This window comes from Poeciliopsis prolifica, unplaced genomic scaffold, assembly GCF_027474105.1.
Source record: "Poeciliopsis prolifica strain line A6 unplaced genomic scaffold, Auburn_PproV2 SCAFFOLD076, whole genome shotgun sequence".
NCBI classification, from domain to species: Eukaryota; Metazoa; Chordata; class Actinopteri; order Cyprinodontiformes; family Poeciliidae; genus Poeciliopsis; species Poeciliopsis prolifica.
In genome coordinates this window covers 1557963-1571413 of record NW_026562451.1, presented here as the reverse complement: position 1 = coordinate 1571413, position 13451 = coordinate 1557963, and the positions used below count along the sequence as shown (strand labels likewise).

The following is a 13451-nucleotide window of genomic DNA, read 5'->3' as shown; positions in this document are numbered from 1 at the left end:
AAGGAGAACCATTGGTGACATCAAATAATCAGTTTTAGAATGGATTGTGGAATAAATCATTTCTTGTGAAACATGCACTGAAAGATGTGTCAAACACCAAAGGAAATGGATATTTCCATGTTAAAGTGAGAGTCTAATTTAATCAGTACATTGTGTGCATGAAAGCAGAGTGTGGCTTACTGAAAAGCCAAGTGTGTTTATGTGTGTTGTTGATTCAATCCATAGATTTGTTGTTCATTCTGATCTTTAATTGTTAGAAAGTGGGTCAAGACTGGGGTTTAAACATTTGGAGGACACAAAAACAAGCAGTAAATCCTTTCCAAGCTTGTCAGAGAGAAACTAAAACTTCATCCCACTTAAGCTGTGAGAGACTGGAGTTCCTTCCTGCTTTTCTTGGCAGGGGAATAGCACCATAAAGAATCCTGGATTATTATCCATCTATCCATTTTCTTACATCCTTGTCTCTGATGGGTTTGCAGGGGTTCTGGTGCCTAACTCCAGCGAATCTTTCTTACGGGAGGCGGGGTACACCTGGGGCAGGTCACCAGTCTGCCGCAGCTTGAATCATTATCTGATAAATATTTCAGGTTTCAGGTCTCTGGTTATTTTGGTTTGCTTACACTCTGAGCATGTACATCCAGAATGTGGAATCATAATGGATTTGGGTTCAGCTTCTTAATATTTGTGTTGAGCCCAGTCTGTTGTCTGCTTGTCAGAGACCAGTCCAAGTAGAAAACAGGCATTGCTGTGGTAAAATGATAGGCTGTTTTGAAAAGGGAGAGAGCGGGTATGGAGCTGGATCTTTGAGCTTGTCCTCAGTTTCATGTTTTGAACCTGAACCTGTGATCTCAAACGCTTTGAAGTGAGAAAGGTTGAGGTGCTGCTGCTGCTGGCATTGATGATCTTTCTGGATGTTGTTGTATACCAGTAACAAACTTTTTGAGAAGTGATTTCTGTTTTGAAACATTAAATGCTAACGTTTACGTCAGCTAGACTGACTGTATGGCCATTGACGTTGGTAAACGGTATGAAGAAATTTCTACAAACAGACTCTGTTGTGAACCAGTTTGACACCGGCTAGATGCCAGAGAGACTACTGTAGGTGCACATATCTTTGAAATAGAGCTTTCATTCATTACAAGGTTTGCTCTTAGCATGCAGTTTTGAAGCAAATCATAACGCATACACTTATTTGGTCAAACAAATTAGAATTCAGAAATGCTTGGTTTTCTTTCTGTTTATTTTCTAGGTGGTGTGATGACGGTTGGGCTTTTTTTTTTTTTGTAAAAGAAAAACACTTTTGGAGAGATTTATGGTAGCTCTCCAAGTGGCCCACATATGGTGGGTGGTCAGTGTAAACGTCCGTTAACTGTGGTCAGGAATGAGGATGCTAAACAGAGGCCTTATAAGATGTTTAACTAGCACTTGCAAAAACAGAGAGGGATTCATATTAGCACTGGAACTTTTTTTTTGTTTAATTTGAATATTAAATATGCTTGTTGGGCCTCAATATGTTTTTTCTTTTTTTTTAGGTTTTTGCACAGTACAATTTTAAACTTCTAACATGCAATAATACCCTCCTCTCAACAACCAACATCCTGATGGTTGTTAAGCTGCCTTAAACTTCAGAACAGTGACAGGAATATAACTGTACTTTACTGCTTTTGTGATAATTCCCAGATTTATCCTAATTCATGCAAAATGAACAGCAAAATTGATCAATGATGTTGCACAGTTGCCATTTTTCAGTCTGCACAGTCCTCAAAGGTTTCACCAAAACCTGCAAATGATAAGTAAGAAAAATGCTTAACCTTTAGAATTAAATCTCATAATGTTTTTCTTTCTCTCTCTCGCTTTCTTTCTTTTTTTCTCTCTCTCTTTAGACGACTATAGCTACCTGCCTGATGTGCTGCCTTCCCTTCCTGAAGTCCCGGACTCCGGCTCTGACCTGAGCTCCGTTGACATCCCAGCACGCTGCCTGCGCAACCCGGCCTTCCGCCACGCCTCTTCACGTTATTGCTCCGCCATCAGCATGGACTCCTCTCCTGACAGCGCCGAACGACCCATGAGCTACAGCTCCACGTCCTCCTCTGCCTCCTCCAGGGACAGCCACTGCTCCTTGGGCAGCCGTTCGACCCTTGTCGCGGCCCCTCAGTGTAACCCCGTCACCCCTGACCGAGACTCCGGGGCGATTCGATTGGAACTGGTCCCAGCCAAGCAGCTGGGATGCGAAGAGGAATATGGGGGAAACAATGGAGATAGAAGCAGACAGACTGCTACTGAACATTTGCAGCCTAAGTTGAGTCCAGAAGTACAAGAGAAGATGAGTCCAGTGCAGGGACCCAGAACGTATGTGGACCGTGTGGTGCAGGAGATTCTGGACACAGAGAGAACCTACGTTCAGGATCTGCGCAGCATCGTAGAGGTAAACTATAGTTTATTTGTAACATAATGCACAAATTAATTCAAAGTCCTTTATAGAAAAAACAAAAGGACAGAGATATGACACATTCAGAATGTGAAATAAATCATAAGAACATTGAAAAACAAATAGACAATACATAAACAAAAACCCTAAAGTGCAAGTTAAAGATATGATGGAAATGATTATCTTTGATAATTCAAGAAAACTGTAAAAACTGTAATTCAAGAAAAATTACAGTAAATATCACATTTTCAGTTTTAGTTTAATGAAACTGAACATTTCTGGACTCTTAAGCTGTTGAGGAAGCTGGTGCCAGACCCGATCAGTATAGAAAAAGATAACTCTTTCATGACCTGAGGAATCTATCTGGTACATGCATGGCTAGAAATTCTGACTCCGTACTCAGGCTCAACACAATTCAGAGCCATGGACCATCAAAAAGATCTTGAATCTGTCCTTTTACAAACAGGGAGCCAGTGGAGTGATTTGTGGCCCATTAAAATATGATCCAGGTTTCAGTAACTTCAATAGATAAAGCTCAAGTTGTCATTGAACTCTAGTTGTATGTCATCAACATATATTGTAAGAGATATGGTGCTCTATGGTATTTTTAAAATTATCTATTTTGAAAATAAATTAGAAGGCCAACGATGATTTATTCACGTTTTATACTTTTATTGTTTACAAGTTCAAATATGGTAGATTTTCTTTAAATAGTTAGAATAATTTAGCTTTTAAAAAGAAAAAAAAACTACAACTTTTTATATTTTTGAATGTGTGTTTCGAGGAGTGTGTTGAAGTTTAACTCATGCTTTCGATTTTATGGGGGGTTTTTTCACACGTGAGCTTCTCAGCTTGTTGCCTGCAGGGAATCTGTAAGGTCACCTGTGTGGGCGGGGATGGGTCCAGTCATATGACACCCTGTAACTTTGTCCTGCATTCGCTGGCACACATCCGTTGTATGCATACACACTCAAGCAAAGGGACTCATTTTGTGTTGTTGGCTTTGAACTGCAAGAATACACATCGCCTCAAGACTGAGCTCAAGTGGCTTTGTTCAGGACTGGGTGTAGTGGCTTGCATCAAAGCTTGGACTCTTCCATTGCCTCCCATTTCTTTCTGAATTTTGTGCTTATGCTCAGTTTCTTTGTTGTGGATATTAATATAGACTTCAAACATATGCATCGTTTTTCTGCTTAAACATTGTGTGGTTATTGTGTGGTAATTTTATTGGTCTAAAATGACAAAATCTTTTGTTGTTCTTAGAGCTTTGTTGTCAATGTTCTTCTTGCCCGTCTTCCATAAAGTCCGTATTTAATAATTGTCATGTCAAGTGATTGAATTGCATTCTTTGGTCTTCATGATGCATTTGTTTACTAATGTTCTCAAAACTAAACAGCTGTCTTTTACTGGATTAGATTACACACAGGCAGACCCTCCATGAGATGGTTTCGGAAGGCAGCTGGTTCTACTGAAATTGCGTTTGATGTGTTTTTTCATGTGTTCGTTGTTTTTAATTTTTTCTAAAACTTATCTATTTTCCATCCACTTATTTTCAGTCTAAGTGCTGACTTGTGACTAAATAACAATTCACAGACCAATGGCAGAGCAGAAAATTCAAAAACAAAAAGACACACGCACACATAGGCCTGTCACGATAACAGTTTGAGGTAAAAAATCCTGTAGTTTGAACTGTAGCATCAGGCAGTCGGCTGTCTTCTCTATTTAAATGTGATGATTACTGAAGGGCAATATACTATACAGACGTCATAATCTGCACTCTTTTGGTTGAATGTAGTATTTATTTCCACTTTGGCTTTATGTTGTTTAGTTAATGGAGACTGAGAATCTATTTTATTTTTGTTTTTGGTTGCTTTATTTTGTGCATCAGTCCCAGTGTTAAGTGTTCTTTTGAAATTTCTTTGGCAGGAAATCGCATGTATTGTTACGTAATTTCTATTAAATCAGTGTAAAAAGGTCTTCAAACAATATTATCGTTTATCGCAATAATTTTTTGAGACAATTAATCGGCCAGCAAAATCTAATATCCTGACAGGCCTACGCACACACAGCAAACTGCACAGTGTGAGTTGGGCCGCAGTCTGTGTTGCATTAAATCCCTCTGCCCAAAATGCGTCCTGCAAAGGAAGAGGGTGTGACAACCTCAGCACAAATATTTACCCAGGCTCCCCTGCGTTCACCTGTGTATCATCTGTCAGCAGCACTGCTGTTGCGAGTTATTCTTACCTGTTTTCCTTTTTTTTCTTTTTAGTGATGTGCCTAATGATTTTAAATATTTCTGTGTGTGCATTTTTTCCTCTTTTGTGAACTTGGCAGGTTTTTTTAACCTACCATGCTGTGTATTTGGTGTCTTTTTACTTCTGCATGACCAGTAATTTCTTCCCTCAACTATTATGTGCAACCAGACCAATCTGTCACCAGTCAGCTAAGATTAAAGTTTTAGAAATTGTTTGAATCTTGTTTTCCCCTTCCTATTTTTCCAATCTCCCTCTTGAACTGGGTAATTTGAAGTTGTCCATCACTTTGGAAATAATCTGCAGACATTTCCTGGCCTATGAAAATACTCGAGCGTGAAGATTGAGATGTTTGCACTCTGCATTGTGTGGAGTAAGCACTTCCTACTGTGGTGCAGTGTTAGGGTTATGTTTGGGGAAAGACTTGCTCGAAGTTAATGGTTAACATATGAAAGAATCAGGTTTGTACTTGTTATGTCTGATGCTCAGAGGAGGGAGTCAACCTTCAGGTGTGTGCATGTGTTTGTGTGAACGCTAATCTTTGTTGAGCTCACTGAGGCAGAGCATGTTGATATGAGCAGGTCACGCCGGGTCAGATCCCTAACCCTGTGGCTAATAAAGCATCACCTTACATGTTACTGCTTAAAATCAACAAATCCTAAACATGACCTGCTTATACAGCCCTCAGCATAACCACCAGCCTGTCGATAATGGATTTCCAAAATCTCAGTCTAAACCTCAAACTCTTTGATCCTGACAGTGTCCATTTTGTCAGGATGGACAGACTTTGAGTCTCCATCCCACAAGCCAACTATTGATTGATTCTCTTAATTAATCCATAACTACTTAACTGACTTTAACTTGTGATGCTCTGGAACATTTAAGACAGTATGTTGAAGTCTAGTAAACAAAGTTGTTCAAAGGTTTGGAGCTATCAATTAATATTTGGTTATTTTTTGTGCTTTCCCACCAAACTTTTCCCTGTCTTAAGCCAAGATCAGCGATTTCTTATTTTGAGTTTTAGTACAACTTATATGTCAAATTTTTTTTCTCTTATAGATAAAAAGTTAAAAAATAAAAGATTGACTGCCAAAGTTGTAAAACAACTCGGAATATTGGATATCCCTCCAACCATCCTAAGCTCAACATCCAATATGGCTCCCACATGTAGTCAGAACTGGAGCAATAAAAAGTCTTAGACTTTTATTAGGTTGTATGGTATTAACCCCAATGGATACAATCTATATGATTTTTTATTTTTTGAATTAGGGTTGAGACTTTTACATTATTTTTAATAACTTAATTACATAGATTTTAATGTGCTAAATATTTTTAATGCAATATATTGCGTCTCTTAATTCTTGTTTACATTGGTGAAGCATGAAATCTTCTGTGTATCAATGTAAAATGAAATGGAGACTATCAACCCAATAAAAAGTTGTGAAGGCCAGTTAAGGTCTATGCACTGATTCAATATAGCTTTTTATCCGTTGACCTCAACAAAAACAGATGAAAGGACTGAAGTCCGGGGCTCAGCTGGTTTTATTACCAAAGAACAAACAAAACAACAACAGGAACTTGAGTTAACCATCAGAATAGAAAAAATAAAGTCAACAAATTGAAGAAAGTGAATAGGGTAACTCCCTAACCTTCCCTCTTCTTTGTGTCTTATAAAGGCAGCTTTATGTGATGAAATGATTAGTGGGTGTTTCTGCAGGTTCAGGACAGTCTTGTTTTTCTTATTTTCTCAGTGTTGTAACGTCTTTGTGGGGTCTGGTTACAGAAATGGTGTTGAGTTTGTATCCTATGTTCATCCAGCGCAACGTTTGTGTTACCAAAGTGTGCGTAGGTGTATGACCGGTGACTGTTGGGGAGTGGTTGCCAACACTTGTTTTTGGGATGAACTCAAACCTGCAGGAACAGATACCATCAGAGTTCCGACTGAGACCGACATTTCAGAGATTCCTCATAACGGATGTTTACTCTGGATATATCTGTCCTATCCAAGATCACTATATAAAGTTTTTACATTAGTGATCAACACTTGTATGTTTTCTAATGATGCCTTAAGCTTATTTGTGTCGTCTCTCTTTGACTGCCACATTAATGCAAAGTGGCATAACATGTAAATTCAGTCAATGTTTTTCCCGTAGAAAGTTCAAATGCAACTTTCATGGAAACCTTTCCACCTGTCCTAATTTCTCCACGTCTCAGTTTCTGCATGTAGGTCAGAGGGAAGCTGAAGACTTTTGTCTAAACACCTTCCACATGCATATTAGCACCCATCAGTAACGGATGTGATTGAGGAAGTGATAAGATGTGCTGAGTGAAATCCTCCCAAGCTGACACGTACCTGTTTTTAATGGAGTCTTGTTAAACCATTCGTTAACTAATTTGTATCAACATAATAGCCTGCACCATCTATTCGTCAAACTTTATACTGAAAACAGAAAGTGAGCAGGCTTTTAACTTTAAAAGAAGCTAAAACGTTATTCAGAAAGCTTTCAGAGGGTTGTTTTGGATTACAGTGTTTCTGCACAATTAAATATGAGAATAGACAAATCTCTGTCTCAAATGGTTTGGAGTTTTTAGACGAAGACAGTGAGTGGAAAAATCAAGAGACTCACACCACACTGGGGACTTATTAACTTTAATATATGCAGTTATTGGTGGAACAGCCATGGCATTTAAAAGTTCACATTTTTAAGAGAACTTTAGATTTTAGAATATTTTTTAGATAATGCTTTAATATTTGACCAATGTAGAGATAAGCGAGGGGAAGGGAAGGCTGAAAACCTGACACAAAGTCAGTGAAGTTTAAGTGAATCAAGATGTGATCTTTAGTGTTTGTTGTCCCTCTCCTGACTGCTCTGCCTTTGTCTCTGTAGGACTACTTGGAGTGCATCAGTAACCAGTCTCGACTGGCCCTGAGCTCGGAGGATAAAAGTTCGCTGTTCGGAAACATCCGGGACATCTACCACTTTAACAGGTACTGTACACACACAGCAGCCCAATGGATTTATTTCAAGAAATAAGTCGGACATTAAATTGTAACAGCAGAGACTGGTTGATATCCTTGAAGGCTAATTGACAAAGTCTGCACCATTTTTAAATTCTAGTATGTTGGAAGAAAAATCATTCTTGGCTGTCTTCTAGATAACACTTCAGAGTAGTCCCACATCAGTGTGCAGTGACGATTTCGATGAAAAATAAAAAATAATAATAATTAGATTACCTTTATAAAGAAATCCTGGCAAAAAATAACAACTAATGGTCTGGAATACCATCAGCTACATTACAATGCAATCCAAAAAAGATTAAAAGATTATTTTTATACAAAATGTACATAGAAATCCCAGAACAAAAGCAAAATGCTGGCTGAAACTTGTGTGTCATTATTTAGACTGAGTCCAATATTAGCATGGACTAAAAACAGTGTTATGAAGAGGCATTTAATTGAAAACCAACATAAAAAGCAAGCCTGAAAAACTATCTTTACTATGAAGCGCATGTGTATAGGAGCATCATTTTGTGGATGAAGGAACCGGTACTCTCAGAAAATGGATGGCACTATGAGGAAAGACCATTAAATAAAATCTCAGGACATCAATCAGGTAAATGAAGCTTGGACACAAATATATTTTCCAGATGGACAATAAACTTAAGTATGCTGCAAAATTAGTCAAAATGTGACTGCAGACCTCAATCCCTTCTATTTAGTGGGCCCACAGTCTGAGGAAATATTTTAAGTGCCTCACTATAGAATGTGCACCATAAATGTTAAATCATTCAAAACTAACTGCAAGTAACATTATTTTGAGTGTCTGAAGTAGCTTTATTGTGTGAAAACAATTTTTAAAAGTATACAGAGATGCAGGAGCTAATTTAGACTGATAGGAATATTGTTTGGACACAACTTTTGCTGCTTAAAGTCAAACCCTGAATCTCTTTTCTCTTTCTGGCTCCACCAACAATGTCCAGCTACCAGAGAATCTGGGTTGAGGTGCTCTAAGTATATCTTTTGATCAGCAGTCAGGTGTGTTTACAATATTTTTTGTGCGCTAGTGAGTTCTAAATCCAGAAGATGTGGCGAGTGGAACATCGCCCATGGTGGTCTGGAGACACGGCCGTTTTCTCCCACCTATTCATTTCTCGGCAGTTGCACACAGACAAGCTGGCCTGTAAAAGGAGGAATTAAAGCAGTTTCAAGTGGTCATGATAACCTCCTGCTTTTGCCACAAAACAATAACCTCAGCTGCAGTCCATTTTCCTCAGCGTGCCGTAATTCACCCAAATAACTTTACACATGGGAGCTGGTTGTGTGAATGCATAGACGTTCTTTATTTACTCAGTGCAATTTGCCCTATGACCTGCCTCTTACTCCTGAAATTTAGAGGAATTGTTTTGGAGTTTAAAGTCTATAGAATCAGGAAAATAACAGCATGCAAAGTTCCTACCCTTCTTCTAACGTCTCTGTCTGTTTTAGGGATCTTCTTCATGAGCTGGAGAAGTGCAATGCCGACCCTGTGGCCATTGCAGAGTGCTTCGTATCCAAAGTAACTATGATCCTTTGTCTTTTATTTCTCTCTTTTATTTATTCACATCTCAGTTTTCAGTTGTGAAGTCTAATAACTTTCATTTATTCAAGGAATTAGTTGTGACTGTGCAAATGCCTTCTGCACTCTGATTGGCAACTTTTGCCATGCAACCTTAGTTTTATGCCAATGTTTTTCTCTAAGAAATACAAATCACAGAAAATTACAAACATTGAGAGGTGAGGTGTTCATAGATAATAAATATTGTTTCAACTGCAGCAGAGGTGGTCAGGAAGGCATGGACAGCTTCACAGGAATTTATACAAATATTTAAAATGCAGCCATCATTTTTAAACTATAGGAATAATAGCAATGTTTCTCTAAGCAACTCTACTTCAAGAATTCCTCTGTTCTTGTGGTGCAGATGTTCTACACCCACTCTTCATTTACTTAAGTCCCAAATGATTGCACAATCACATCCTGTGATGATGTATTGCATTTCAGCACTTCATACTAAACATATTACATTCCCTCTCTGCCATACTGCAATTACCCCCACAACCACACAGCCACTGTCTGACCAGATACAAAAAGAGAAACACCCATTCAGCATCACTTACTGTCAAAATGTAGCAGCTGTTGTTGAAACACTTGTTTTTTTTGTTGTTTTTTGTTTTGTTTGGGCGTTTTTTTTTTTTTTTTTTTTTTTTTTTTTTTATTGCAGCCCACACCACTTTTTGGTAATTAATTCAAATCCATAAACAAACATCCTGTATCTTGTTAGCAGCTAGCTGATTATTGCTGTAGGAACTCTCAAAATAAAATTTTTGTCGGAGAAAAAAATGCTGTGGTAATTTTTTGGTTCCAGATAAGTGCTATACTTTCTGGTCCTGATACGAGTCATATGATGACTGTTTTTTTTTTTTCTTTGTAATTTCTGCAATGTGTTTCAGTAAGGCAATGAAATATCTTTGTGGTGTTAGAAGTTGCTTCATTTAGGAGTGAGGTTGAATCATGGTGAGATGAAAGAACGCCTCCACCATTTTGCAAGTAGTACAATATCACAAAACATCTGAAATGTCTGCACCACATGGAGATGGCATAAACCAACTCCTCACCTCATGACTTTCTGATATTTTTTTTTTCTCTTTTACTGGGGCTTAACATCTATCTCTTTAAGTTATCTTCAAATAAAGCTTTATTGAAGGTTTGGTTCATGCCTATTCTGTTTTCATTGTATGATGAAGAGAAAGTTTATGGTTTAGAGTTTTGACACAGTCAAGAAAAAGTGGGAAGAATCAAAATAGAGAATGGTAAAATATTTGTAATTCTCAACTTTTAAGCAACGGGACAGAGCATACATTTATACATTTATTAGTGTGTCATTCCATCTATGCTTTAATTTGTTTTTATCCATACTTCTATCATTTCCTAGGATGATTTTTGCAGGTTGTATTTAATAGTTGGTGCTTCTTCAAAGCCACAAAAAACATTTGCATTTAAACTGCAAATGTCCTATTAAAGTATGTAATTTATACCTGAAAATGATGCTGGAACTATTATGCTAAAACATACATTCTCCAAAACCAAATTATATTAGACTTCTAAGCATTAATTCTGCTTGCATGGATTTGTCATTATGGTCTGGAGAAATTTGTCTCGGCTTCTGCAAGTATTTAGTCACCACTGGCCGTCTCCCACGTTGCATGGCAATTAGAGCCGTTGTTTTCTACGTACGTGTGAGTCCATATTCTTCCAGGCTGATGTCTTGTAATGGAGCTTGCTTTTTTTTTTTTATTACTTGATGGTTGCTCAGACTTAGAAAACCACACATAAGCATATTTATCTTCAAGTTTTAACAGCCAAGAATCACAACCCATCACATTTTTTGAAGAAGATATGGATTCCATTGTAAATCTGTCTCAGATAATTGGCTTTTTATCCTCATGTTCTCTTCTGTTTGACCTTTCTTGCCACTATAAACATTTCACAGTGTTGCCTGAGCTGCTACGACTGATTGAAGCACAAAGAGAACAATTGCCCAAAGAGCTAAAACTTTTTTTTTTTTTTTTTGATTTACAATGTTCAATGCCTACTTGCTGACTCACTTTGATTGGTCTGTTCTTGGGAAATCATCGCTCCAGCAAAACCTTGGGCTTTATTACTTTGTTATTAAAGTGATGAGTGGGCTGTGAACCAGCATGAACCTTTTTTTGTTTCCCTCTGTAGTGATTACTAGCTTCAGCTCCAACAAGTCAAACTCCTTCCATATAATTTGTCTCTTTATACTGCAGAGGAAGATGTCTCCTTTTCCACATGGGTACCAGCTGCACACAAGTTTTCAGAGCTCTAACATGAAGAATCAGCATGTGGTGATTATATGATTTACCATGGCTTGTATATATTTCTAAAAAGGGAAGTGTATTATAGATGTGAGTTATTCCAAGGACTGCCGATGAACTGGTTAGATTCAAAGAGTTTCTGTTGATGTGTATGCTTTGCATTTCAGTGTCTGCAAACGTTGCAAAATTTGTTTCCATAGGGCCACTTATGTACTTTGCGGTCTTGTGATTTTTAGCTGCAGAGGGATATTAAGAGTATGCATTGGGGAGTGTTTGTCATCAGAAATCGATGGCGGCACATCTGGTTGTGTTTAGGACTAGTCTGTGGCGGCAGCATGCTGCAGACAATGAGGAGGAAGAGGAGGAGGAAGAAGGAGCTTTGCTTTTCAATTTAGGATAGTTCCCACAAAGTACCTCAGGCTAATAATTCAGAAGAGTTTGAGTTCCTATTTTGGTGTATTTTGGTGGAATACATTGTTTATATACTTTGCTTTATATATCTGATTAAATGAGAGATAAAGCTCAAGTTCTTGCATAAATGTGATGTCTGCAGAATGTTGATTTACTGTGGATTAGATGCTCATAACTGTCTGTTTGCTTTGTATGTTTGCATGTGTACAAAGGCTGGAACAGATTTCTGCCTGTGTTTATTTCTGAAATCTTGCATTCTGCTTAGTCCTCTGCTCATCACACACACAGAAAAACTATAAGAGTTAACATGGAGTCTTAGGTTTGCAAGAGAAAAGAGTTCATCTCAAAACTTCAAAGGACAACATGGACAGAATTGAAAATGTCCATAAATTACCTTTCAGGAAAAGATGTTGCATAAACAGAAACAAAATGAAATCTTGACTGATGTGAAGAGGAGACCAGAGAGATCTTATTTCCAGCTTTGATAAAGTCATGCTGCCCCTTTTGATGTCTTTTGATGTTCAGAGAGGTATGCAAGGTGGGAAAAATGTATCAGTTAAAGGGGCGGTGATGAGGAATGAGGGGCAATTTAATCCACCCGCTCAGAGCTGTTGGGATAAACTGCGAATTAAAGGCTGGAAGCTCTGCTAATCATAAACTACAAGCATGAGTTTCAGTTGAGATGAGTGAGCAGAGGAGAGCGGAGGCCTTGTATGAGGGCTTTGACTGTGCAGGGCAGTAAACATGAAATAAAGACCTAGTCATAAAAGCTGAAATTAACTGCAGATAAGGTGAAACTGGTGATAAACAGAACAAAATTATATAGATACGGATTGTTCAGAAGCTAAATAACTTTGATTGTTGCTCATGTCTGACACACCGATTGGAATCTTGTGGCCAATTTCTGATCTCTAGATTTTAACCAACTTTAGAGATTGTCGGGGAGACCTGGCAGCAAAATTGCGGACCACACAACTAGAAAAAAGCAATGCTACCAAGCACATATTAAATTAATACAATTAATAAATAAAGATGAAATGCACTGTTGATAAAATAAGCAAACCCATTATCTTGTGTTTATTCTAGATGCACTTTTTTTTTATATTCCAGAAGTTTATTGTCATGCCCACCCGACTCTTTGGTATGAAAATGTGGTAGTAATTTATTCTCTCCTTACCACAGCATTAAATTAAATGCTGCCAGAGAAACATTGCTGTTTTTCGATTTCCTTAAATCAGTTTCCTATTAAATATCAAGTACTATGGAACAATACAAACCGAGTAATGCAGACCTCATGTTCACCCCGCCGTTATAACAGTTTGTTGTTGCAGGCTTAAAACTTGCAGACATTATCATTGCAGTCAGTCATAAGAAAATGGGATCATTGTGAGCATTTCATTTTATATTCTAAAGTTGTGACTTTCACCTATAAAAATACATTCGCTTAAGTTCACCTTAAGTTGTAAAAGAAGATAAACTTCCA

The 13451-nt window shown here is 37.8% G+C and overlaps 1 protein-coding gene across 3 annotated transcripts in view; it reads left to right on the top strand.

Moving 5' to 3' along the window:
* Positions 1–13451, top strand: part of LOC129352457 (pleckstrin homology domain-containing family G member 1) — a 60961-nt gene that overhangs the window by 34253 nt on the left and 13257 nt on the right. For all 3 annotated transcript variants that reach the window (XM_055021472.1, XM_055021474.1, XM_055021473.1), the window contains exons 2-4: positions 1884–2425; positions 7569–7669; positions 9167–9236. In XM_055021472.1, coding sequence (XP_054877447.1) covers positions 1884–2425; positions 7569–7669; positions 9167–9236 — 713 coding nt within the window. The remainder of the gene's footprint in view (positions 1–1883; positions 2426–7568; positions 7670–9166; positions 9237–13451) is intronic.